Raw genomic sequence first — 24,042 nt, 5'->3', positions numbered from 1 at the left:
TCGTCTGAGGGCGGTGGTGCGTTGTCTACCGTTATCGAACTCTTTCGCAAGTGCGCAATGGAAATGCCAGACAAGATTGCTTTGCAAGTTCAAAGGAGTGATTTTATTACGTTCAGACAACTCGACGACCTTAGCAATCAGATTGCTTTCGGCCTTGAAGGAATTCTTAACTATCAAACAAGTGCGACCACCAAGCAGCGATACGTGCCGATCTTCTTCGAGAAGTCATATCACATGGTTGGCGCCATTTTGGGCATCCTGAAGGCCGGAGCAGCTGTTGTTCCCATGGACATTGAACATCCGATGCAGAGGCTGGAGACAATATGCGTAACAAGCGCAGCCACTGTCTTCCTTTGGGACGGCATAAATGGTGGCGAGAAGCTACAAAGTCTTGTCAGGTCAACGGGCGCAACTGCACTGACAGTAGTTGATCTTCTCCAAAATAACAGCCAGACGTACAAGCATAAAATTCTACCCCTGGACTCTCTGGCTTATGTGCTTTTTACCTCAGGATCAACCGGTATTCCAAAAGGAGTGATGATCAATCATCGGAACTTGGCATCATTTTTGTCCTCCAATAGAGGAAGTACGGACTGCTCATGGACTTCAAACAGGCTCGCGCTTCTTGCTCCAACCTTTGATGCGGCAATGGGAGATTTGTTCGCCACGCTCTGCAAAGGTGGCCGTCTCTTGTTGGGTAAACAACAGGATATTCTCTCCGGGTTGAGCCATTGTTTAGAAGGTCTGAGTGTCACACATCTGTCACTAACTCCCACGTTGGGTACGCTGATGCTGAACGACCTTGACAACGAAGGGCTATCTGTTCTGCGCTCTTTGGTCTTTGGGGGTGAGCCTTTCCCACTCAGTACTTTGAGCCGTATACCCAGAGCAATAAAGGTCTGGAACGGTTATGGTCCTACCGAGGCAACCATTGAAGTAGCTGCCTGCAAGGTACAAGGGCCAGATGTTGATGTGTGCGGAGGCCGATCGTTTGTTCCCATCGGAGAGCCCGGCCAGAACAGACACATTCGGGTGTTATATCCCGAAACTACAGAGCAAGTCCCACTGGGTTCAGTTGGTGAGGTATGTATTAGTGGACTACAAGTGGCACAAGGCTACCTAGGCCAAGCCGACTTGACCGCGAAACATTTCACACCTGACCCATTCTCCCCAACGGGACGCGGGATAATGTATCGTACGGGAGATAGAGCAAGACTCCACGGAGATGGATACCTTGAGTACCTTGGTCGCATGGATGGGCAGATAAAAGTTCGAGGCTTCCGAGTTGACGCTGAAGAGGTTTGCTCGGTGGCGCAGGAGCATCCACAAATCATTGCATGTGCTGTGACTAAGCTTCAGAGCAACGGAACTGAGACCCTGACAGCGTTCGTTGAAGCAGTCCATCCACTCCAGCCAGAAAATGTCATAGGTGAATCCACAATCAAGGAGCATCTAGCCCAAAGTCTTCCCGCCTACATGGTTCCAGCCTTCATCTGGGTGCAGACAACACCCTTACCGCGTACAACAAGTGGTAAATTAGACAGGATCGCTATCGCCAAGATGGCCGAGGACAGACATAAAGAGAGTCTAAAAGACCGTTCGAGGCACTCTCACACGCCTGTTCCCGCCGCGCCGGGAAGCCTAGAAGACAAGATAGCTTCACTCTGGGCAAAGGTGCTGGGGATCAACGAAGACTCTGTTGACATCACTGCAGCTTTTCACAAGATGGGCGGTGACTCCATTCGCGCAATAGCATTGCTTGCAATACTTCGTCGACAAGAGCTACACCTGGACTTGATAGACGTTTCACAGACTTCAACAGTGCAGTCGCAAGCAGCCAGAGTTCGTCAGGGGTCAGCCGCCAAAAACAATGCAAGTTACCTACATTTTCACATGCGCCAAGGGAGTATGGCAACCATTGTCCTTGTTCATCCGTTCCTTGCGCAATCCATGGTATTCGAGCCTCTGCTGCCATTACTAGACGGCACGATTGATGTCCTCCTAGTTGACGACCCATTCATGGGCGCAGCTCGTTATCCCGAGACGCTTTCGCAGTGGGCTAGTCGTTACTTAGCTGATATGAAAGAGCATATTCAGCTTGACCACCCTGTGATATTTGGGGGGTATTCATTTGGTGGATTCATTGCATTCGAGATGGCCCATAAATGGGACCAATTATACGGTGCCCATTCCAGCTCGGTAGTCCTACTCGACCCTGGCACTTATGAAGTGGATAACAGAGTATGGAATGGTGAAAGTGAGAAGGACAATTTGATCATCAGCTCGCTGGGCAGATCGGAGATCAGTCCTCAAGACATCCTACCGCTTCGAAAGTGCTTTGATGGCTATGTTAGAGCCTTGAAGCAATCTAAAAGTCCACCAGTCTATGAGGGTAAGTGCCTTCATGTGGCCTTACCCGATCGGCTCCAGGACGGAGTCGTAGGTTGGTGGAAGGCACATTGCACCAACATCACTTTGGGCGTCGTCGACTGCGACAACCATTACGCGTTGATGAAGGATGCAGGCTGCGTGGCTAGAATCAGTCGGTTCATTCATGAGCACTGCAACTCCGTTATAGAAGAGAATCGAGCAGTGAGCAGCGCGAGTTCAGAGTCCCGGATGAATGGGGGATCTTCGAGAACCGACGTGTCGACGGAAAATGGAGACACGAAGGAGCAGACCAGGTGACTATCTAAATAGGACTAGCGCGTCTCTTCGTATCTACAGCCCGATCCGGAATAGTCGGTCGGGCATAACTAAGTAAGTTAACTGTTCATGATTTGTCATCTATGAAGATTCCCGCAATCAAAGAAGCCAGCCTCCAAGATTCCCAGATGTAGATGCTTGACGAACTGAAACATCCGACAGAAACCATTGTATCCATTTGGGGCCAGACGAGCGGATCAATCATATTCATCCCTCAACAGCTACAGGGCCCACTTCGGTAACCCATTCGCCGGAAGAGGTATCACATCACCACCGCTGTTACCTGCACTTTAGTGCATCAACAAACTAGACACCATGCAGGATCAAACGGCCAAACACCTGTCAGCACTAGTTCACAATAAGCAAGCTCTGTTGTCTCAAATCTTTCATCTGGGGCTGAAATCATGGTTCTCGACCAGTCAAATCCAGATTCCCGACTAAGGACCGCTACATATAAAGTTTGACCTACACGCTCCGAAACTTGCTTATCTTCAATCTACCACCACAAGAGACATCATATATACTCGGGGCAGTCACTACCCTTGATTAATAGCTCTTTTACGCAATTCGTATCGTAAGGGCCATCCCATCAACACCCACCTGCATCAAAATGGGCCAATCCCCCTCCACCCCCTGACCGACGGCAAGCCCTCGCCCTCATAGACCGGCAATTAGACGGCTACGCCGCCATCACAGACGCCCCGGGTACCCAACTCGTCCCAGAACTGATGGAAATCTACCCCGACGCCAAGGCCATCTGCACCGTTCGCGACCCGGTCGCGTGGGAGAAGAGCATGGCGCAACTGGAAGGTCTGGTGCGATCGTCGTGGTTTCTGCGCGCCATAATGCTGCCGATTCCTGGAATGAGGCATTTTATGGATTATCTGGCGTTGGTTGCTTTGCAATGGCGGCGGATATATGGGAGGAATGGGGGTCCGGGTGGTGCCTATCATAAGCATATTGAGTGGTTGAAGGAGGTGGTTCCAGAGGAGAGGTTGGTGTTTGTTGATGTTAGGGATGGGTGGGAGCCGTTGTGCAGGGCGCTGGGGATGGAGGTGCCGAAGGATATACCGTTTCCGAGGGTTAATGATTCCGAGGCGATCACTCGGACAGTAAGACGGCATGTTCGTCGTGGGTTGATTCGGTGGGTGGGTATATTTGCTGTGGTTGGTGTTATGTCTTTTGGGGTGTATTTTCTGCGCAGGTGAAGGGAGTGCCATTGGCGTGTACGGTTTGCTTATCTTCAAACGGTCCATAACTTAGAGATGAAGAAAATATAAACTTTCTACTACATTTATACCATGGCGTAATAACTTCCTTTTGAAGACTGGCACTTATTTAAGTGGCATGCAGCGCATATGTATAATCGGCTGCAATTTTTCCTACCGCGAGAGATACCGATCCAGGATGGAGATAAAGCATGCATCTGGTCGATGTTAGACACAGACCCATACTCCCTACACTAGACAATGGAGAGGTCTGCGGTATTTGGTTCAGTTTTAGTGATCAACGAATCAATTCATGTAGACACCGATCAGTTGGGGGTTTGCTTCCGGGCAATTGGCATCAATACGCGGTATCATATTACACAACGGTAGGCATCAATACCACTGGAACAGAGACAGCCCTAACCGACCAGAACATCTGCCAATTTCGGACCCCATGAGCTCACCTGTTCACAGATCAGTCAGTCACTCAATCTTCATTCATTACTTGCACAAGTTCTACATATAAGGAAGGAGGCAACTCACATTCGACGCATCCATTAATGAAAAGTGATTCCCCTCAACGCGGATCACTCGCACATTATCCAGTAAATCCTCCCACCCCAGTGCCCCGTCGTCGACCCGATCATCCAAAAACCATTCCACGGCGCTCTGTTCGTCGCTTTCCACCTTCGGTCGAGGCACGGTCTCTTGCTTGTCGACCCCCTCGCGCGCTGAAAAGAGAACCACGTCTCGGATGATACCCTCTTGCAACCCCCGCAGCGGACGCACACGGTATTGCCGCAGCTGTTCCCGAGATAAAGTGAAGTGGGCGCTGCTGCCCACGGTTCCCTGGGCACTATTATTGTGGTTATTGGTCGCGTCAATCGTATCCAGGAACTGCACTAGTTCATCAGGGAATGAGTGCACCTTGCTTGGGCTCGCCGAGTCGATCAACATCAGCCGCTCCACGATTTCACCCGCTTCCACCAGTTGGCGCGCTGCCTCGAATGCCACCACCCCGCCCAGCGAGTAACCCCCAATGAGATACGGTCCCGTCGGCTGTCGCTTTTTGATCTCTTCCATATAAATACTTGACAACACCTCAATGGAGGGTAGCTGATCGATATTAACGCGATTCGTCGCCACCAATGACAGGAATGGGCTACTAAGTGCGTAGGCCGAAGTATCCGGTACGCGCGCCAAGTACGGTGCTAGCGCCGTAAAAACGGCCCCCGATCCGAAGCCGTCGGGCATTAGGAATAGATTGCGCTGCCCAGTCATAGCGACAGACCCCCGATGCAATAGAGTTGAGGGCGCTTTGAGGTTTTGCTGCAGTTCCTGCCATGGCTTTGGGGAAGCAGGAGTAGTGAAGCCGCACACCACCTGTACACCGCGCTTTTCTTGGCTGACGCTTTGGGACCAGTCAACGTGCGGAAAGCCGGCTTCATGCATCACACGCTCCCAGGCATGTGGACTCTGCAGTGGGTAGTCCCGGCCGTCGTCGAAAAGCCACCACCCATCCAGGAGCCCCCAGACCAGGTCGTACCACGGCAATTTCTCTGTCAGTTCGAGCAACGCTACGCATCCATCATCTGGACGCAGGACCCGGCGTATATGCTGCAGGCTTTGGCGGAGGTCTCGGGTTGCATGAACGCAGTTAGCGGAGATGAGCAGGTGGTAGTGCCCGTGGAGCTCTGGCTCCGGGACTGCCTCGAGATCAAATTGGCGGAATTCCATGCAAGCGACGCCAGCAAAATTTGTCCGTTTTGCGCGCGCGAGAAGAGACACAGAGAGATCGGTAAAGGTGTAGGTAAAGGGAATGCCAGTGGCCCGGAGGAGCGGAATGAGATGTTTGGTTGTGCCTCCCGTGCCAGCGCCAACTTCGAGAATGTGGAATGGCTCTGCGTTGTTTGCAGCTTCCGCATGAGCACTGATGGCAGCCGAGACAAAGTCACAGAGGACCTGAGTGGCGGCGCGAATATCGGGTGCATTGGCGTGAAATTCTTCGAGCAAGTGTCGCCCACGCTCACTGCCAAAGAGAAGAGGCACTGGATCGGCGTGGCCGATGAGGTACTCGGCGAGGTGCGGTCCGAGAAGATCAGGTAGCCCGTGGGTGGATGCAAAGACAGGAAATTCCTCCATTAACTCCTGGCTCAGCTGGGCTGCAGGCTTGACTGGAGGGGATGCGGGTCCGCAGATGAAGACTTCGTGGTCGGCTTCCGGTTTATTCCTGATGATGCTGGCTTCCACAAGAATGTCATGCAGTCGGCGGACGAGACGATGATACTTGGGTAGTATTCCTTGCAGAAGTGGCAACGTCTCCCCGGGCTGGAGCTCGCGGATTGGACACCCCAAGTTCTTGAACGCTTCCAAGATAAATGCAGACACGACTTGCAACTGCACAGGATACACATTCTCCCAGTAGCCTGACAACTGGAAGGCTTTAGCACGGTCGTCATAATTGCGGCGGATCTCCTGAAAGACGGTTGGCATAACTGGGTCCGATGGAGCCAATGCATCCGAGATGCCTGATGAACCTGTGGTTGGGGTCGGCTTGGCATCCTCCAGCCCTAAAGCATCCGCGAGCAGATCCAACAGGGAATCCACATCTACCAACCCCGAGAACTCGGTTGAAGAGAGCTCAACATTCAAGGATTCCTTGATGTTGTTAATAATTTCAGGGGTGATGAGTGAATCGACGCCAAGGTCCTCAAGAATTGAGTCCCGTCTAATTTCGGATACAGGAACCTCCAGGGAATGACTAAGAATTGCAAAGACCGCTTCTTGCCACTCATTATTGACCTCAGGGGTAGTCTCCCGCCTTGGGTCGGATGTCTGCATGGCGACATCGTGATCATCAGGATCAGCGCGCCCCAGCCGCGTTCTGACAAGATCGCAGAGATCTCCGACTGTATTCAGCGATGTGAACTCGTTTGCAGATATGTCAATGTCAAATAGGTCCCGGATACTGGACAAAATTTCCGCGCTAACAAGTGAGTCGGTTCCTAGCGCTCTCAGCGTGGCAGGTCTGCTCACATCCTGACAGGGTACATCTAGACACATACTGAGGACTGTTTGGATCCCATCCAAAATAAAACTACGGACTTGAGGTATAGTTGGCGGAAGAGGAGGGGAATTCTTGTCCGTAGGTTCGGAGGTCATCTTCTCAGCCGCAGGCTTTCTCTGCAGCTCCTCCCTGGAATCGTGCACCGATGGCATTGAGGCTGCCAATGCCTTAGCCAGCGAAGGGCGGGGAACCCTCGAGAACCTGAGGCCCTGCGCGGTCCAAACCATCGTAGCGCTATCGGCATCGAAGGCAAGGAGATCTAGCCTGGTCTCTTTCTGATCCTCTCGCAAGATCTTCGCATACACCCTGTAGGACTCGCTGCACGGCAGCTTTGTCAAAGGACCAACTGATCCCATTCCCGTGCAGATAAATGACATGTCACTGTCTTCATCATCTGGAGTGTCTGCAACACGCAGAGAGTGCACAAAGGCTCCGGGAACCTGCATGAAGTTATCCAGAATCAGTGGGTCAGCAATACTGTTGTTAAAAGATCGTTCTCGCTCATTAGCCTGCTCCAGGCTTGTGGGAGGCATAGAAATAACCCCGGCTGCTTCTTCGCCCTTGCCCACAATCAATCGTAGGCCTCGGTATATAGCGGAGTATTTCACCATTCTGGAAAAGACCTTATATACCATGGGACCACGCAACTCGTCCATCTCCGGTTCTTCTTCGAGAAGACGTGTCAGACGGGCCCACGCGCCCGAGAACCGTGACGGCACGCCTATATTCTGCGCCTGTAGGGATACAATGCCGGTTGCATGGTATATCGACTTTGACGGTAAATTTGTCTTGCCAAAATTTTTGGTGGAGGAGAGCTGGAACTTGAAATATCCGTTTTTCTTCTTATTCAACGTCAACAAGACAGGACCCTGCGGATCCAGGCCCAGCGGCGCCATTATCTTTAAGTCCTGGACCCAAACATCACCAGTCTGGTTGGCGAGCGGCGCTGCGTGCCCGTTCCACTCGACTTGGACTACAGCATGAGTTACCAACTCCAAATACATAGCGGCGGGACTGATAGGAGATCCGACAACAACATGGCCCTTCACCAGCTTCTGATACCGGGGGCTGCGTGGATCAATACGGAAGATTATTTCATCGTTCGAACCGGGCGGCGACCCCTCCAGTGTGATGTAAGGATATTCGTCCGTTTCCTTCCCGCAGTGAGGACATGTCCCAGAGTGCTGCTGAGCATGCTGTAAGTTTCTGTTTTCAGACTGGATGGGAACATGCTCCAGCCAATGCGGATGTTTCTCGAATTGATATTGCGGCAGGGTCATAGGGCATTAGCTCGCTCGTTGCTTTGAGTGAAAGGGCCAGAACTGCACAGAAGGATGGCCGTTATGCCACAGCGAAAGTACTGCCTCTGCTAGCCCACGAACTGGGTCTTTTCCATCGATTGGTACGAATGTATGCGGCGATTGATGCTTCGAGGAAGTAAGGGAAGACGAAAGCGCGTTCCGGGCCATAGAAACGACGGGGCCCCCAATGCCAGCTTCGAGGAAGATACATGGACCCCCTTCTAGTCGGCTGACAATGCGGTAAATTGCTTCGGCAAAGAATACTGGTCCCCGAGTATTGCGAGCAATGAAATTTGTCCCTGGGCCTGTCCACGGATCCTTGTGGCATGTTTCAAAGGGAAGGGCTGGTGTCTGTAAGGGGTAGATTTAGCCTTGAATGTAGGCTCGTCAAAGTGTTGGTGATCTGGACAAACCTGAAATGGTATTGTATCTGACAGTCTGGCACATTCATCGATGATCGAGTCTGCCATAACGGAATGATAGGCATGCATGCCACGCAACATCTTGAATCTGAGCTTGACGCCGCGACGCTTCTCCTGAGTCAAGTCATTCTCCAAGGCCTCCATGGCCGACGTCCGCCCAGCCACAACGTAGTTATTGGGACCATTGTAGCAGGCAATATCGAAGGTAAAATCTGAATGTTTACGACGGAAAGGCTCTAGGTGTTGGCTGGCTGTTGTCTGTGTCCCCACAAGATCCGTCTCGATGGCAATCATCGCTCCGGGATCAGGACCCCAATGTTTCTTGATGATGGATGCGCGTCCTGCCTTTTCATTTAGTGCTAGCGCAGCTTGGATACTTGAAAGTTTACGAACTGCACCCGGTTAGTAACTACATCGAAAGAGGACGAAATAACCGAATCAACCTACCCAATAACGAGCTTTAATCCTGCCTCGAGCGTCATTGCACCCGAGACAGTCATCGCAGCCCATTCCCCGAATGAATGCCCACAAACTGCATCTGGCTTCAGCCCACATTCGAGCCATGTCATACCAGATGAGTATTGAATGGCAAACATGGCAGTATGGCGGAGAACAATGTCGGTGCTTCCGTCGATGCCGCCTAGTATAGATGGAAACAAATTAGGGCCGTGCAGGGACTGTACCACTTCATCACAGCGGTGTAGAAAGTCCCTGAATATTATTGACGTGTCATAGAGTGGCTGAGCAGCAGGAACGGTACTGCCATTCTGTCCACTGAAAAGAAGAACAATGGGCTGGCGTGAGGTTTCGCGCTCCACGGTGTATCTGTCAGGACTGGACAGCCGGGAGTCCAGTTCCTCCACTGCATCAAAAGTGAGCACTTAATGAATATGCGCCTTACTTGAGTCCGACTTCCATTCGCAGGAAGGTATGCTTACCAGATGTGACAGTAGTGACGAAAGCCTGGCCAAGCTGCCGATTCTGCTTGCTGCCGAGTGCGAAACCGAGATGAGCGCCCAGCTCCGGACGAAAGTTAGGTTGCCTAATTAGCTCTCTTAGCTTCTGACAGTAGGCTCTTATGCTGACTTTCGACGCTGCAGAGATTGAGACAGGCCACGCTGATAGTATTTGTGAAGAGACGGACGTTAAGGGAGGCAAAGACTGTGCAAGTTGTTCTGGCGGCGGAGGCGAGGCCACCAGGGCCGCGGCATTGCTCCCAGACGCACCGTAGCTATTTACCAGAGCCACTAGGGGGCCAATAGAGCTGTGCCACCCAAGGATAGATGTAGGAATGGCCATACAATCCGGCTCAAGGGCAGTAATGTTTGGGTTGAGTCGCTCAAAGTTCGCCTGTGGTGGAATCTGGCGATGCTTCATCATCAGCAACACTTTAATCAGAGAGATTACCCCTGAGGCACCCTCTGAGTGTCCAATGTTAGCTTTTATTCCACCGATATGTAATAGAGAGTCTCTATTAGGCCCCCCTAGCACCTGCCTGATTCCTTCAACTTCAATGGGATCACCGGCGCGCGTCCCTGTGCCATGGGCTTCGACGTAGGATACTTGGCGGGATGAGATGCCCCCTTGGGCCAAAATTTTACGATAGAGTGCTTTCTGACTGTCCAATACTGGATTGGTAATGCTGGTGTTGTTGATATTCTGATTCTCTCCTGTCCCTAGAAGAATTCCCCGAATCTCGTCTCCATCCTGCAGTGCCTGGGATAGAGGCTTAAGGACCAGGACCCCAACGGCCTCACCTCGGCAGTACCCATCTGCCCGAGCGTCAAAGGTTTTACACGCACCGGTCTCGCTGAGAAAGCCTCCGCTCCGCAATGCGTCAAAAAAGACCGAATTGGTGATCAAATTGACACCCCCCGCCACTGCCCTGGTACAGTCCCCTGCTTGAAGAGCACGACAGGCCTGGTGGATGGCCACCATGGCTGAAGAACAGGCTGTATCAATGACATGGGAAGGACCAGTCCACCCGAAGTGATGACTCAAGCGACCCGCGACAAAGGATCGCATCATCCCAACTCCTGTATAGGGGCTGGGGGGGTGACTTCCTAGATTCAGAGGGTAATCTGGGGCATTCATACCAATAAAGCAGCCTGTAGTATTTCCGAAACCCGGTTCATTATGTTTTTCGGGTATTTGTTCCTGTGCCAGCCATCCAGCCGACTCTAAAGCATGATAAGTCGTCTCAAGTAGAAGCCGCTGGTGAGGGTCAAGTGCGGCTGATTCGCGTTTGGACTTGCCAAAAAAGCCATGATCAAAGGATTCGGGGTCAGGGAGGAAGTTTCCCCACAATTTGGGGTCTTTCCTTGCGGCGGCTTCAGGGAAGCGTCTTGCATCAATCTCCCGCACTGTCATCTGTCCAGTCCGAATCACATCCCATAAGTCATCTGCCGTATCGCCTGCAGCCGTGCGGCATGCCAGTCCAACGACTGCCACCGCGTGGGCTGGATAGTCCCACTGGGCTTGCCGCACAGGTTTGCGAGGTGTGATGTCTTGGAGTATGGGATGTCGCACTGGCTCGTCTGCTTCAAGTGTCACAGCACGGACCACGGCGACGTGATCGGTCGCGAGCTGAGCTACCCGGTCTAATGTAGCAAGTGCCTCATCTGGGTCCATGTACTCAATACCTCGGGCTTGCATGCCGCGATCAATCATTCGCGTCGTCGATTTGTTCTGCGCCACCAGTCCCACTCCGCGCCAGGAGGTCCATTGGATGGAGGTACAGGCATCTCCCTGCTGCCGTCGGTAGACTGCGAATCCGTCTAGAAAGGCATTTGCTGGCGCGTATGTAAGCTGACCTGGGAACCCGACAAGTTGTCCTACGGAGGAGGTCAGCAGGAAAAAGTCCAGATCCCCTGGTGAGAAGAGAGCGTCCAAGGCCAGAGCACCACGCGCTTTGGGCGCCATGGTGTAATCGAGGTCGGAAGGTTCGCATCGGTCCAACGTGTTATATTGGGCAACTCCGGCGGCATGGACGACGCCTTTAATCGGCGGAAGGTGAAGACAAGCAATTCCCTGTCGAAGGGACTTTTCTGCCTCAGGTAGAGCGAGGTCAATACTCAAGACGTGTACCGTGACACCTCGACTCTGCAGGTCCTTCATGTGGGATGTGAGCGTGTTGTTACTATCATCGCTTGCACCTTTCTCCAGTCCATGGCGCGCCACCAGAATGATGTTCCCGGCGCCACGCTTGCCCATCCAGCCTGCAATCTTTAGTCCCATGCCTCGTGTACCGCCACTGATAAGATAGGTGCTCTCTGGTCTTAGCCGAAGACGCATTACAGCGTCATCTGGCTGCTTCGGGCAAGGCTGCAGGCAAGCTATGTGGGGAACGCCATGACAGATTCGAACCACATCAAAACCCTGCGCATACTTGATTGCATCGAGTGGAAATGACTCCGGTTCTGCTTCGAACAGTCCACCGAAAGTGTTTGGCATTTCCATGTTCAAAGCCCGCGCCAAGCCAAACAGGGGAGCATGACCAAGTTGGCCAACACCACTCGCGGTAGGAACGACGGTAAACACCTTATAGCCGTCATGTTTAGAAAGGATTCGTGCTGCTGCTATCAGACTGTTGCAGGATTCTGTAGCAATCTCATAGACGCTGTTCTTTTCCCTTCCCAGCTTAGGGAGATGAACAATAATAGTCCCAGAACTCAGATGCAATGGTATCTCGGTAGCGTCTTTGACTACAAGTACCGTGTAGCCCGCGTCGATCAGCTGTCCTTTGTACACAAGAAAGTCTTCCTGCTTCGAATTGGGGTTAAGCACAAGAATGATCTTCTGAAACGAAATGGGTGCATCAGATAGCGTGGCAGGCTTCCAATTCACCTTGTGAAAGGGGTCTTGGGTATCCATCAGAGGCGATTAGTAGGTGATTTGGATGTTTGCGGTATCTCAATGGCGCTATGGGGGAGCGTGGCTAGTGGGAGGACACTCCACCTGATTAAGGCATTGACTGTATCTGCTGCCTTTACCACTGCATGACTGTGTCGGGCCTCCTACCACTTACCTGTAAGTCATAGTCCTGATGAGAGCCCTATCCCTGCCGGTAGCGGTACACAGCAATGGTGTAAACGCAGCATCGCCCTTGGGAGCTGATCGTCCCGAGTCACCAGCAAGCATGTTTCACACGAATCTCGGCATGACATGGAAAGACCAAGTGACCCTGCAGTCTTACGATGCCTCTATAGAGAGATAATGGTAGACGCATGACTGAACTGAAGGCAGACGTGTTGATGATACCACGGAACATCTGATTGGAGCATACTCCGCGGCGAAGTCATTTCTTATGGTCCGAGAAACGGTTACGCAGCATTTCTCCTGGGAGTTAGTGCGAGGCTCTAGCTACATTTAGATGTACCGGTCTTCAACGTTCCCCTTGCATTGGAGCCTTGATGGAGTGAGGGGTAATGACACCAACGAGTAAGGAGAAGGAGCAGGGAGATTAGGCATCCACCCATTTACCAGCAACTGTTCTCGTTCATGTAAATGCAAGGACCGGTTGATAGGGCTGTTATGACCACGCATTATATGCAATACAATTTCTGGTACGTGGCTTGTGTGTAACTCTTTCCTGCGTTCAACTCGTGTCACATCTTATCTCCATTAGTTTCTACCAGGGGCGGCTTTCGTGGATCACAAGTGACCGGTGTTTGAGTAGTATCTCAGCAGACAAACTTGTAGCATTCTCATTCTCTTGAGGTTACCAAATTATTCTCTAATCTGCAAATATGCATGAAAATAACAGCAAAATTCAGTGGTCGTAGCCCAGTTATCTAAGCTTCCTGTCATCAATGTCTTTCGTCGTCCTTCGTATCAGCACCTTTCGTGATTTTCCCTTACTCCCGTCTTTTGATCCGGCAAGTAAAGCCTCGGTGCTTGGAAAAAAAACAATTCTCCCATTTGAATGGCAAAGGCTCCACCAGTTGTAACTATAGTTTTTAGCTTGCACTCAAAAACGTGGATGATGCGGCTTCCTACCTCGTAATTCACGAACAGAAATGGTAGAAGCTTTTTCAATTCCACAATCCCAATCTGCTTACCCAGACACACGCGTCTTCCGGCGCCGAACTATAGTCCAGTTACTTTTTTATCATCGCTAACACCGTAAAGGCACCGTACATACCGTGAGTAGGCTCTTCTCCAGTGTCTTTCTGTGGCTCTCGTCTCCTTCAAGCCATCTCTCTGGCCTCCAAACCTCCACATCTGGCCCAAAGGTGCCTTTGTGACGATTGACGACGTAAGCATTACCTCCTACGTTAGTTCCTTCGGGCAAATAATGACCGAGTACCGTCACACCACCTCGAGGAGTAACCCGTTCAAAGGGAAGAGCGAATGGGGGATGCACACGTGCAGCTTCCTGGATACAAGCGTCCAGATATGGCAAATCACGAACTTGTTCCCAGAGCGGGTATGGCCTGGTCAGGTTCGCTCCGTCGAGTTCGCGTTGCAGCTTTTCGAGGGAATCGGGGTGAGAAAGAAGGTTAACTGTTTTGTGTCAGTGGGACAGTCTCTATCCTCTCTTACGAGCAAAATAATTGCAATCTTCACCTCCTCTCAGGGGTCATGGGGACCGAACTCACTACCCAAGTGTTAATCTCTGGTTTAGCGTCACATAATACTATGCTAAAGAAGACAATTTCACTCACCACACGGCAGTCTTCATTACCGTCCCAACAGAGTCGGAGCCAGCGATGATATTAGAAAAGGTCCATGCTGTAGAAGCCCTATGAGCATTATCCGCATCAGGAAATGCTCTTACCATGCCCAAGAATTATTTGGGGGGGAGGGGTCATACCATGGTGGAAGTTTTGAACTCTGGCTGTGGATCTCGAGGAAACGGTCCAAGAAATCCTTTCTGCGAGGTGGGAAGTTGGGATCCTCCTTGCCGTTGTCTTCCTTAGCGATCCGCTCCTTAATAGCCCTGCTTGCAAAGTCTAGAATGGACATTGACGGTGTCTTTTTCTGTAGCTTTCGAAGGGTGTGCACCAAGCGATTTTTGTACAGGATTGGGTCAAGCCAGGTTATTTGTGTCATCTGCAATATGAACCATCATCATCATCAATCTTTGTTCGTTATGATGTCCAGACTTTAGGGCAAGACGCACCGGTGCTGCTAGCTGGAAGAACCGATAGACCTCGCTCAGCATACCATTCACATCACGACCTTGCTCAAGAGCGCCATACTGCTTTGAAAATGACAGGGTCCCCATGACATCAAATGAGAAAAAATGTAGCCAATCGGCGCAGTCGAATGTCTCACCTGTGGCCACGAAGCGCTCATCCAACTGCTTAGACAGAACTGCAAGCACTTCATCCACTAGACCTTCAAATTGAACTACACTGGAGAGTGAGAAGAGTGGCGCGATTGGGCTCTTGATTAGCTTATGCATTGACTCATCCTGGGTGTTGAATACTAGGTATATGGGGCCTCGTTCGCTTGTATAAGGACGCAAAGCAGAGTAAAGATCACCCTGGGACAATCCTTAGTTTAACCTCGATTGCCGATTAGGGGGTAAAGAAAAGGAGAAGTTGATCGTGGACAAACCAACCTTGGGAAAACCGGGCCGAACAGGATAGACGGTAGGAATAGCTTCGGGGTTGCTAAAGGAAACCATGCGGGGTCCAATGCGGACGACATCCCCATACTTTGCGTGCGCGGCTTGATGGTAAAGATGTGCGCGACCGGTTATTTGCCACCATACACGAGGCAGGTTGGATATGCTGGCGAGAAATGGGCCAGGGATGTGCCTCAGCGACCACCATGTTCGGGCAAGTTGAAGAAGGCCCAGGATGAGCGTGAGGCCTCCTGCCCACAGTAGCCACCATCCGGTAGTTGCTGCGGTGAGCTGCTGCCATCTTGCAAGGATAGCATTCAGTGCAGGGATCTCATTAAAGGTCTCCATTGTGTTTGAACTCCAGTGTTGGGAATTCCCGGTATACTGTGTGTAGAATAACCAAACGATAACGGTCGTGTGCGAGCAGATTTGGCCTTCGTTGTTTTTTTATCCTGCCTGTATGTTTAGTCATGACATCAGATAGGATACAATAAGTTTTCAGGCACCCACTTTGACCAATTTCAGACATATTCTTCCTATTTTCAACCGTCATCAGGAAGTTACTCGGCTTTGGGACGTTCCCCCTCTCCTCTCAGGGAATGACCAGTCTTTGCGCAGTATCTGGTAATTCCCCGGGTAGACCACGATTTACAGTATCACAGGCGAAGATCATGACTTAAAAAGACAGCTGCAACTCTGTTGATCAACCCCGATGGTGCATGCAGGGTTGAGACATCCTAAAGTGGTCAGTTATGATATGTGTTTTAACTAGACCCCTGACATGCCCAGCTCTGGCGGTGAAACAACCCCCTTCACCGAGTACACAAACTATTTGTGTCTTGGCAGGTGATCTCTGACACGGGCACTGCATGTCACACCAGGCTACATGCACAACATTTCCTGCATGCAGTGGGGCAGACATACGCTCCCATCTCCTCGCCTCTTCAAGCTGGCAGCCCAGCGTCGAGGGGCAACCGTTTGTCTAATAGTTGAGATGTAGTAGGTTAATTTGCAGCATGATCTATGAATCAACAGTCCGTATCCAACATCTTCATCATGGCCAAATCCACTAGCCCACCAAATGATGTTCTTGGGACATTGAACGCCATCAGTGCCAATTCTTTCGATGCGGAGAGCGATCGCATTAAGGCTCTCTTGGCCGCATATGCGCTAGTCAGCCGACTTGAGACCCCTTGGGAGAGAATAGCGAGGATGTGTATGGGCGAGGCAAGTCCCGGCCATAGTAGTGATATCGTCAACAACGAGAAAACTAATTAGTCCGAGCAACCAAAGCCAGCATTATCAGCGAGCTTAAAGGTAGTCAAAGACCTCCAGTTGTTCGAGAAATGGCATGCCAATGGCGATGAAGCGCGAAGTGGGGATGAGTTGACTGCTCTGGTCAACTGCGATCGGGACCTTCTTGGTCAGTTTAAAGTCCTCAATAAAGAAATCGGGCTTGTGCAAATGTTCTAACGGGTACAATCTGATCAGGCCGAATTTTACGTCACCTGGCTACAAACCACATTCTGATTGAGCCTACAGCCGGGGTATTCAAGCCGACAACCTTTTCTCTTTCTCTTTTGCAACCTGTTTTCGGGGAATGGATCTCTTATCTGTGAGTATATGGCTGAGTGAAACCAAAATCCCCCGCTCTGATCGTTCCACTGCGCTGGACTCATGCTGACGACACAAGATTTGATGTCGGCATCCTCATCCTCCACAAGACCCCCGAGTTCCTGTAGAAGACTGGTTATAAGAATCCCACCGATCCCAAAGATGTGGCTTTCCAATACGCCAAGGACTATCGGGGCAACATGTTTGACTACTTCACCAGCCATCCGCGGGAAGGAGCATCATTCAACCATGTCATGGGCGGGGTGATGGCTCATCAAGCCGGCTGGCTGGAAATCATCCCAGCCGAACATTTCATGAACGGATCAGATCCCAATGGGCCATTGGTGGTCGACGTGGGAGGAAACATCGGCCACGATATCGAAAAGTTCCGCCAGGTCTATCCAGAGACCGCACAGCGACTCTACCTTCAGGACTTACCGGCAGTGGTTAAACTCGCCAAATGTCCCGACCCGGTGAACAAAATGGCTCACGACTTCTTCCTGCCTCAACCAGTTCTAGGTAGGTAACCCTTCTAGCTGTGAAAGCTTAAAGACAATACTGAGGGTGGGCTCCTACAGGATCTCGTATATATTATGTGCACGCTGTTCTGCATGATTGGTCGGATGAGCCGGCGCGGCAGATTCTAAAGATGATCCGAGATGCTATGAAGCCCGGGTATAGTAGGCTGCTCGTTCATGACCATGTGATGCCAGTGAAAGACGCCCATCCACATGCAACTGCGTACGATCTTACCATGATGGCCCTGTTAGCCGGGGTCGAGCGCACCGAGACGCAGTGGCGGGACTTGCTATCCTCCGTGGGACATCGGGTGGTAAAAGTATGGCAGTCCCCTTTGGCTGCACAAGCAATCATTGAGGCTGTCATAGCAGATTGAGTTTGATAAATTTTCTATTCGTGCTTTTTGTGCCGTTGGGTTGGAAAACATCTCCTCCTTTCTGTCTAATTTCAAACCAATAAAATGGACATTCACAAGTGGAATTTTACATTTATTATTTATGGTTGGGAGTGGCAGCAAATAACCCAAGCGCTACTTAGAGTTGCGATGTTCTCCGCTGTATGTCTGAAACAGAATGGCCATGATTGAGAAGAGGAAGAAGAAGAAAGAAAATGAAAAAGAAGAAGGAATAAATCGAAAAGGAAGAGTCACCGAGATAGAGATAGATCGAAAATTAAACCACAACGTAGCATGAAATTGAAATAAAAGAATGCAGAAATCGAAATGAGGCATTGGATGATGCAATGATTATTGTTGCACTGCGTAGCAGGCAACAATGCACTGTGGAGGATGGCGGGTAATGACACTGATCATGGATAACAATTAATAGACCACTTAGGGCAGAGGAGTGAGGGCAATCGCTTCTCGCTCGTCCTGCCATGTCTTGCATGGTACCTCATCCCTTGCCTTGCTAACTGATGCTACTTTATCCCCCCACCCCCCCTTTTCAGCTCCTATGTCTCTCCTCCTCTCCATATGAGCCAGCCATCATGGAAAAAAAATCCGAATTCCGCCCTAATTCTCCCCCGGACTATCCCCTTCCAGCCTCCCCTTTCACTGTCGATGTCTGCATACTTAACACGTAAGCTAAGCCATCCCTGACCTCTGCTTTCAGATATACATCTAAATATGAGCTCAGCTACGACAGAACTAGTAACACGCGCCTTTACCTCCTACCAGGGGCATTATGGAAGCCCACCCTGCATGGATTCAAAAGCCCTCAGACCCCTATCTACTGTTTCCTAATCTCGCATGAAGACCGCCACATCATCTTCTACCTTGGCGTCCGCACTGACTGGGAGAAATATACACCCAAGACCGTTCGAGCAATCAAAGCAACGGTCGTGAGTGACTGCACGCGCGACGTCGTCGACATCTTGCATGACCCCGCGGACAATCACAATGTACTAGGCATTCCCTCCTCCGACATTGAAGCCGTCGTCTGGTCACACCCTCACTTCGACCACACGGGTGACCCGTCGCGATTCCCGTCTACAACCGAGCTCATCGTCTGACCGGGTGTTGAATGCAGTTCATGGCCTGGACACACATCCAACCCGGATGGCCTTGTGCTGGACAGCGACGCTGCCGATCGCTCTGTCCGCGGGATCCACTTTGACCACGACAACCCCTTGCGCGTCGGCCCCTTCAACGCCGCCGACTACTTCGATGACGGCTCCTTCTACCTTCTCGATGCTCCCGGTCACGCTACGGGCCACTTGTGTGGCCTCGCTCGCACAACCGCTAACCCACCCACCTTTGTCTTCATGGACGCGCGCTGATGCCTGCCATCATGCGGGTGTGCTAAGGCCATCGCCACATTTGCCGCTGCCGCGGCCCCAAGCAGAGGCAGAGGGGAACTGCCATGATTCCCAACTTCAAGTAGACAACTATGGAAGCTGTCTAGGGGATCTGTTGGAGTAAATTGCGTCGTGGCAGAATCCCCGTAAACCCTTCTTTCAGGTTGCTCGAGGACCGATGCGCGGCAACCATCTAGCTGCAGTGGAAACAGTCGCGAAGATTCAGAAGTTTGATGCGTTGGATAACGTTCTGGTATGGCTGGCGCACCTCGACTCTTTGCACGGTCAGTTGCCATTGCTCCTGAGCGCGTCAATTATTGGAAGGCTAGGGGAGTGGGCGAGGATACGAGGTGGTTGTTTTGTCGTGAGATGCAGCATGTAGATGATGGTTGATACAAGTAGGTGTTCTTTCAATTTCTCTACATGCACTCTTTCTGACGGGTTAATTTGTATGTGGGTAATTAAGTTACCATCTTCAGTGGAGGTGTTATATGCATTAGTTGAAGTATCTATTGAGTTTATCTCCCACATTCATGGGTCATGCAATGCATACTTTTAGCATATAGGTTTCTCAGCGTAACCTTGAGTTTATTTTACAGTTAACTATCTTCTCTCAGTAGTTAGAAGACTTCATTTTCCAATTTCGGGCATTCATTTGCCATTCTCATGATTTTGATCTCAGCTAGACCCGAAAGGTATATGACAACTCTAATTTACTCGCCTTTCAAATTTGTTGACATATATCTCGTCGTCGTAATATCAATGGCCACGAAAGTCCTATTTGAAAGACCCAATGAAACCCATCTTAACCATCTTGTTATATGTTACTCGGAGAACTCGGCCTGCTTCGCTGCCAGATATCCGCAATAGCCCTGCAACAGCACGATTTTCATTATCCTGCGCGAAATTGATGGCCTTGCGACAATGTCTCTAGCCTTCGCCGTCAAGTCAAGCTCCCAAATCACATAAATCATCTGGAACATATTGATCCAACGCTGTTCTCATATATTCCACTATTCGTGTTAACCCCTATACCTAGCTGCGATTTCCTGATAAACTATTGGCGGTTGCATATATTCGCCGATACTATCTGCAGGTACTTCTGCGTCAAACTAGGCTATGCTCTATGGGTACATCGACTTCAATGGAATCAATTTCCGGAATCTGGCCAGCAATCCACAACTTCTCCGCCCTCACGCACAGCAACTACAACCGACCCTTCTCCGCGCAACGGGTTTCCATCCCACAACACCAAATCACCTGTGTACTCTTGGGTACCATTGGCATCGGAGTCAAGTCTCAGAATCCGCTCAATGTTGGACGATACAAGCGCGACAGCCTCCTTATCACTCAGTCCAGCTTGCTTAGCCGCCCAGCGCGCCTCCCGCGCTAGCCCATGGAGTCTGGAATCACCCCGCAGTGCTAAACCAAGCTGCACACCTGCTTCAATCAATACCTCGGCTGAGCTATCGCTGAGCGGAGGCCCTGGAAGCGCATTCTTCTTTTCCCACTTATCAGGAGCCCCGAGGTTGCCGGTTAGGATGACTGGGATGCCTGCTTCAGCTAGGGGTTTGGCGACCTAACGTAGGGTGTAAGTTATATTGACATTGACTGGGATAGAAATAAAGGCTGGCTTACTAGAGCAGCACCATGGCCACCGTATATAATTAGATTGACGGAAGGAAACTCTCGTTTGACCAGAATCAATTGAGAGATGTCGTCCTCGTTGTATGTCTCAACCACCAGTGGAAGAGAGCCATTTGCAGCCTGTGCATATACGCTGTGCTGCTCTGCGTCGCTCTTACCGCCCTCCTTCAGTATCTGGCGCAGGATTTGGATTTCGGAAGCAACAGTTGAGGTATCTCCGTCTGGTCATATTTGTTAGGCCCTTGTCCTTATACATCGCTGAACACCAATGTACTCACCCTTGGCCCCCTGTCCAACCGAGAAATGAAGCGCCACATCGTCCCTCCAAACTCCTCCATCTAATATCGTCGCGTTAGGATCAGTTCGCAACCCTACACTGACACCCTTGATAAGTCCACTACCATGCGGCGGAGTAATCGCTTTAGTAACTCCTCCAATCCTCGCTCTGTCAAATGCAACCCCATGTAAATGAGCTCCATATTTGGCAAAGTGGACGCTCTTTCCTTCGTTCAAAAGATCGCCAGTTGCACCGCTTGATCCGTCGCCTGTCGACTCTTCGGATGAAATTGCTTGAATCCCAAGGTCATTGCCAAAGGCAATCAGCCCGGGAGTAATGTAGCCATTTTTTAGGGCTACTTCGGTGACCCCATCGTCCTCGCCTCTTATGCATGTCTGTTTCGCACCGAGGCACGAAACTTTGTTGTCCTCTAGCACGAGGACTAGATCCTCGGCCACTTGATCAAGATGTGGGCTGCCGATAAGTGCTTTCTGAATACCGGTAAACACAAGACGTGGCTTCGAGCAGACGTTGATTCGCTGGTCGACATCTACCACCGGTCGCGTCTCGGGTACACGTTGCAGATCATCGAAGCCGGCAGCCAAAGATTCCTCTGCAGTGTCTCCCTTCTGTAACAGCGCACGTCCGTCAATGAAAACCTCGACAGCCGTGGCCCCGACTTGGAGCGGATGGCTATCCCATATGACGATGTCGGCGTCGTAACCTGGACGGACGTATCCGATGCGGTGGTCTTGCTGCATTGATTGGGCTGGTACTAACGTGACTGACTGTAAAGCCTTATCGGCCGGTAAGCCGAATGAGTGAGCGATAGAGGCTTGGTCGCTATCACATCATTAGTAGCCTGTCGGGAGAGATGTTGGGGCGCAACTGACAGAAGGTATTTGGCATAGTTCTCTTCCCCGGTATGATCCTATATTGATATCAGTATCATTTTGTATCTATACAGTTCAGTAGATTGCTCCCATACCGATTTATAAGCAACCCGCACTCCGTGGTCGTTAAGTATCTTCCCTGCGCGCAGATTTGCTTCATAGGCCTCGGCCTTGTACAGCGCATTGTCCGCGAATGTAGCAACCGTGATATTCCTGCATCCAATTAGTACCGCCACACATATACAGATAACATACTCACGGCTCCAAACGCTTCAGCAGCTCAGGCACCTGCCATGCTTCCAATGCATGATGGAAAGCCCGAGGATGGATACCAAACTCATGGAGTACAGCCAGCATGCGCTCCAAATCCTCGGGTGTATAACAATGAACATTCACATTGAGCTCTCCCCTGATCAAGGCCACGAAAGTATCCAACTCGAATGACTCCGGTCGCCGCCCTTGTTGTTCAAGGAAGCGCGTTATATGCCGAGCTCGGTCAAACCTGGTGTGTTCGATCTCCAACGCTCCGCGACACCAAGCAGCCTGGCGCTGCTCTAATTCCTGCGCCTCTGCAAGCTTCTCCCTCAAGAGCCAAGCAAGTCCCATCCGGGTGTGCTGGTAATTGCGTTTTGGGTTTTCACCACACGCCATCTTAAGATACCGCTGGCGGTCTTGCTCTGGGATACCGTGCTCCAGGAGCAATTCCTCGATTACGGGTTCGCCGTATTCACCTGAAAAGGGCAGGTTCTTGACAGGGTAGGCCTCGCCGCCGACGATGTTTGCTGAGCCGGGTAGAACTAGCGAGGAGGTGACTCCGCCCGATGCGATGATCTTGATGGTTGGATCGGACGGCGTGAAGCCGTCGATTGCGCGCACGAAATGAGTAATTGGTCCGAGCGACTTCTCGTTCACGTCGCTCGTTGCTACCACTTGAGGAAATGGCATTACCAGGTGGTGAGAGTGCATATCCACTAGGCCCGGAGTGACATGTTTGCCATGGACATCGATAATGTTTGCGTTCGCGGGCGGAGCATCACCTGAGCCAGTGGAAACAATTGAGGTGATAACACCAGCCTCGAAGACGATGTCTACGGCGTCTGGGAGCGTCGATTCGCCATCAAAGAGGGTTGCGTTTTGTAGAACAACCGGAGTGGCCTGTCCGGAGATCGGGTTCCATCGGGGATTATTCTGTCTTGAGCTGTCCCCAGCATCTGGCACATGCAGTTGACGTTCAGCGTCGTAGCATTGTTGCAGTCCAGTGTAGAATTCATGATGTGTGGTTGCACTGGTTGGCAATAGCAGTTCTCTTGGATTGGCTCCGACCAGCAGAATTGCCGCGGCACAGATGCCCGCACAGATTGGTAGTTGCCATTGTCTTATCGTGCGGCCTCGTGGTCGTCCAGAGGACGAGGTCCGATACATCGGGATAAACGTTTCCTCCTTGACAGCCATTGTCAAGCCCACTGCCGCACAATGAATCGGAATTGTCGAAGGGAAGAAGTGACAGCTATCGCGGGGTGAGAGGTAGTCGGTCGACCCTTGCGTGACTGCAACCCGGTACGACGTCAGCGTATCTGTCCAGTGGGTCCGGCCGCATTTCTTATCTCTATCTGTCCTGTCCACTTAGGGCATAGTGCAATTGGTGGTTGACACTGGATCCAAAAGTTTCTCATTCTTCTGCCATGTGTTTACGAAGCCTAATATTTGTCTCTATTTCAGACAATAACCGGAAAGTAGCGCGTGGCCTACCGAATGCTGCCTTCGTCCCTGTAAGCCGCGACGGATGAAGCTCTTGGCATGTCTTCCCGCTTCACCGTCTCATCGACCACCAACGAACAATCCCATTACATCTAGTGCTGACAGCGGATCAATGAAGCCTAAGACCCATCTGGCAATATTTTAACGAGCCAACCTATCATTCGATCTTGAGCCTTGCTTCATACACGAAATAATTGGGGGCCATTTCTTGAATCGCTACCATTTATTAAGGGCTCCTCCCTTCTCACGAAGTAGAATT

The 24,042-nt window shown here is 51.1% G+C and overlaps 8 protein-coding genes across 8 annotated transcripts; 5 read left to right on the top strand and 3 right to left on the bottom strand.

Annotated features, from left to right (window-relative positions):
- Positions 1–57: 57 nt before the first annotated feature.
- Positions 58–2,688, top strand: AtWU_01511 (nonribosomal peptide synthase; the record flags this gene model as incomplete). The annotated part of the gene is made up of 1 exon (XM_035496625.1): positions 58–2,688. One exon carries the CDS (start codon positions 58–60, stop codon positions 2,686–2,688), a length of 2,631 nt encoding a protein of 876 aa, XP_035352518.1.
- A 746-nt stretch (positions 2,689–3,434) lies between these two features.
- AtWU_01510 (sulfotransferase family protein) lies at positions 3,435–3,914 on the top strand (the record flags this gene model as incomplete). Its single annotated transcript, XM_035496624.1, has 1 exon — positions 3,435–3,914. The coding sequence occupies one exon, from the start codon at positions 3,435–3,437 to the stop codon at positions 3,912–3,914; it is 480 nt and encodes a 159-aa protein (XP_035352517.1).
- Positions 3,915–4,333: 419 nt separating this feature from the next.
- Positions 4,334–12,577, bottom strand: AtWU_01509 (polyketide synthase; the record flags this gene model as incomplete). The annotated part of the gene is made up of 7 exons (XM_035496623.1): positions 4,334–4,378; positions 4,458–8,177; positions 8,364–8,633; positions 8,696–9,080; positions 9,152–9,566; positions 9,643–9,746; positions 9,849–12,577. 7 exons carry the CDS (start codon positions 12,575–12,577, stop codon positions 4,334–4,336), a joined length of 7,668 nt encoding a protein of 2,555 aa, XP_035352516.1.
- Positions 12,578–13,560: 983 nt separating this feature from the next.
- AtWU_01508 (cytochrome P450) lies at positions 13,561–15,626 on the bottom strand (the record flags this gene model as incomplete). Its single annotated transcript, XM_035496622.1, has 8 exons — positions 13,561–13,653; positions 13,703–13,792; positions 13,848–14,209; positions 14,296–14,303; positions 14,371–14,448; positions 14,520–14,758; positions 14,829–15,194; positions 15,273–15,626. 8 exons carry the CDS (start codon positions 15,624–15,626, stop codon positions 13,561–13,563), a joined length of 1,590 nt encoding a protein of 529 aa, XP_035352515.1.
- A 708-nt stretch (positions 15,627–16,334) lies between these two features.
- Positions 16,335–17,020, top strand: AtWU_01507 (uncharacterized protein; the record flags this gene model as incomplete). The annotated part of the gene is made up of 4 exons (XM_035496621.1): positions 16,335–16,494; positions 16,585–16,701; positions 16,770–16,893; positions 16,972–17,020. The coding sequence occupies 4 exons, from the start codon at positions 16,335–16,337 to the stop codon at positions 17,018–17,020; spliced, it is 450 nt and encodes a 149-aa protein (XP_035352514.1).
- Positions 17,021–17,092: 72 nt separating this feature from the next.
- AtWU_01506 (S-adenosyl-L-methionine-dependent methyltransferase) lies at positions 17,093–17,787 on the top strand (the record flags this gene model as incomplete). The annotated part of the gene is made up of 2 exons (XM_035496620.1): positions 17,093–17,411; positions 17,471–17,787. The coding sequence occupies 2 exons, from the start codon at positions 17,093–17,095 to the stop codon at positions 17,785–17,787; spliced, it is 636 nt and encodes a 211-aa protein (XP_035352513.1).
- Positions 17,788–18,398: 611 nt separating this feature from the next.
- On the top strand, positions 18,399–19,190 carry AtWU_01505 (N-acyl homoserine lactonase AttM; the record flags this gene model as incomplete). The annotated part of the gene is made up of 3 exons (XM_035496619.1): positions 18,399–18,490; positions 18,548–18,898; positions 18,941–19,190. The coding sequence occupies 3 exons, from the start codon at positions 18,399–18,401 to the stop codon at positions 19,188–19,190; spliced, it is 693 nt and encodes a 230-aa protein (XP_035352512.1).
- A 1,168-nt stretch (positions 19,191–20,358) lies between these two features.
- On the bottom strand, positions 20,359–23,477 carry AtWU_01504 (amidohydrolase; the record flags this gene model as incomplete). Its single annotated transcript, XM_035496618.1, has 6 exons — positions 20,359–20,787; positions 20,847–21,076; positions 21,134–21,975; positions 22,026–22,063; positions 22,121–22,238; positions 22,285–23,477. The coding sequence occupies 6 exons, from the start codon at positions 23,475–23,477 to the stop codon at positions 20,359–20,361; spliced, it is 2,850 nt and encodes a 949-aa protein (XP_035352511.1).
- Between the last annotated feature and the right edge of the window lie 565 nt (positions 23,478–24,042).

Source organism: Aspergillus tubingensis (genome assembly GCF_013340325.1).
Source record: "Aspergillus tubingensis WU-2223L DNA, scaffold_3, whole genome shotgun sequence".
Classification (NCBI taxonomy): Eukaryota; Fungi; Ascomycota; class Eurotiomycetes; order Eurotiales; family Aspergillaceae; genus Aspergillus; species Aspergillus tubingensis.
This window is presented reverse-complemented; position numbering and strand designations above follow the sequence as displayed.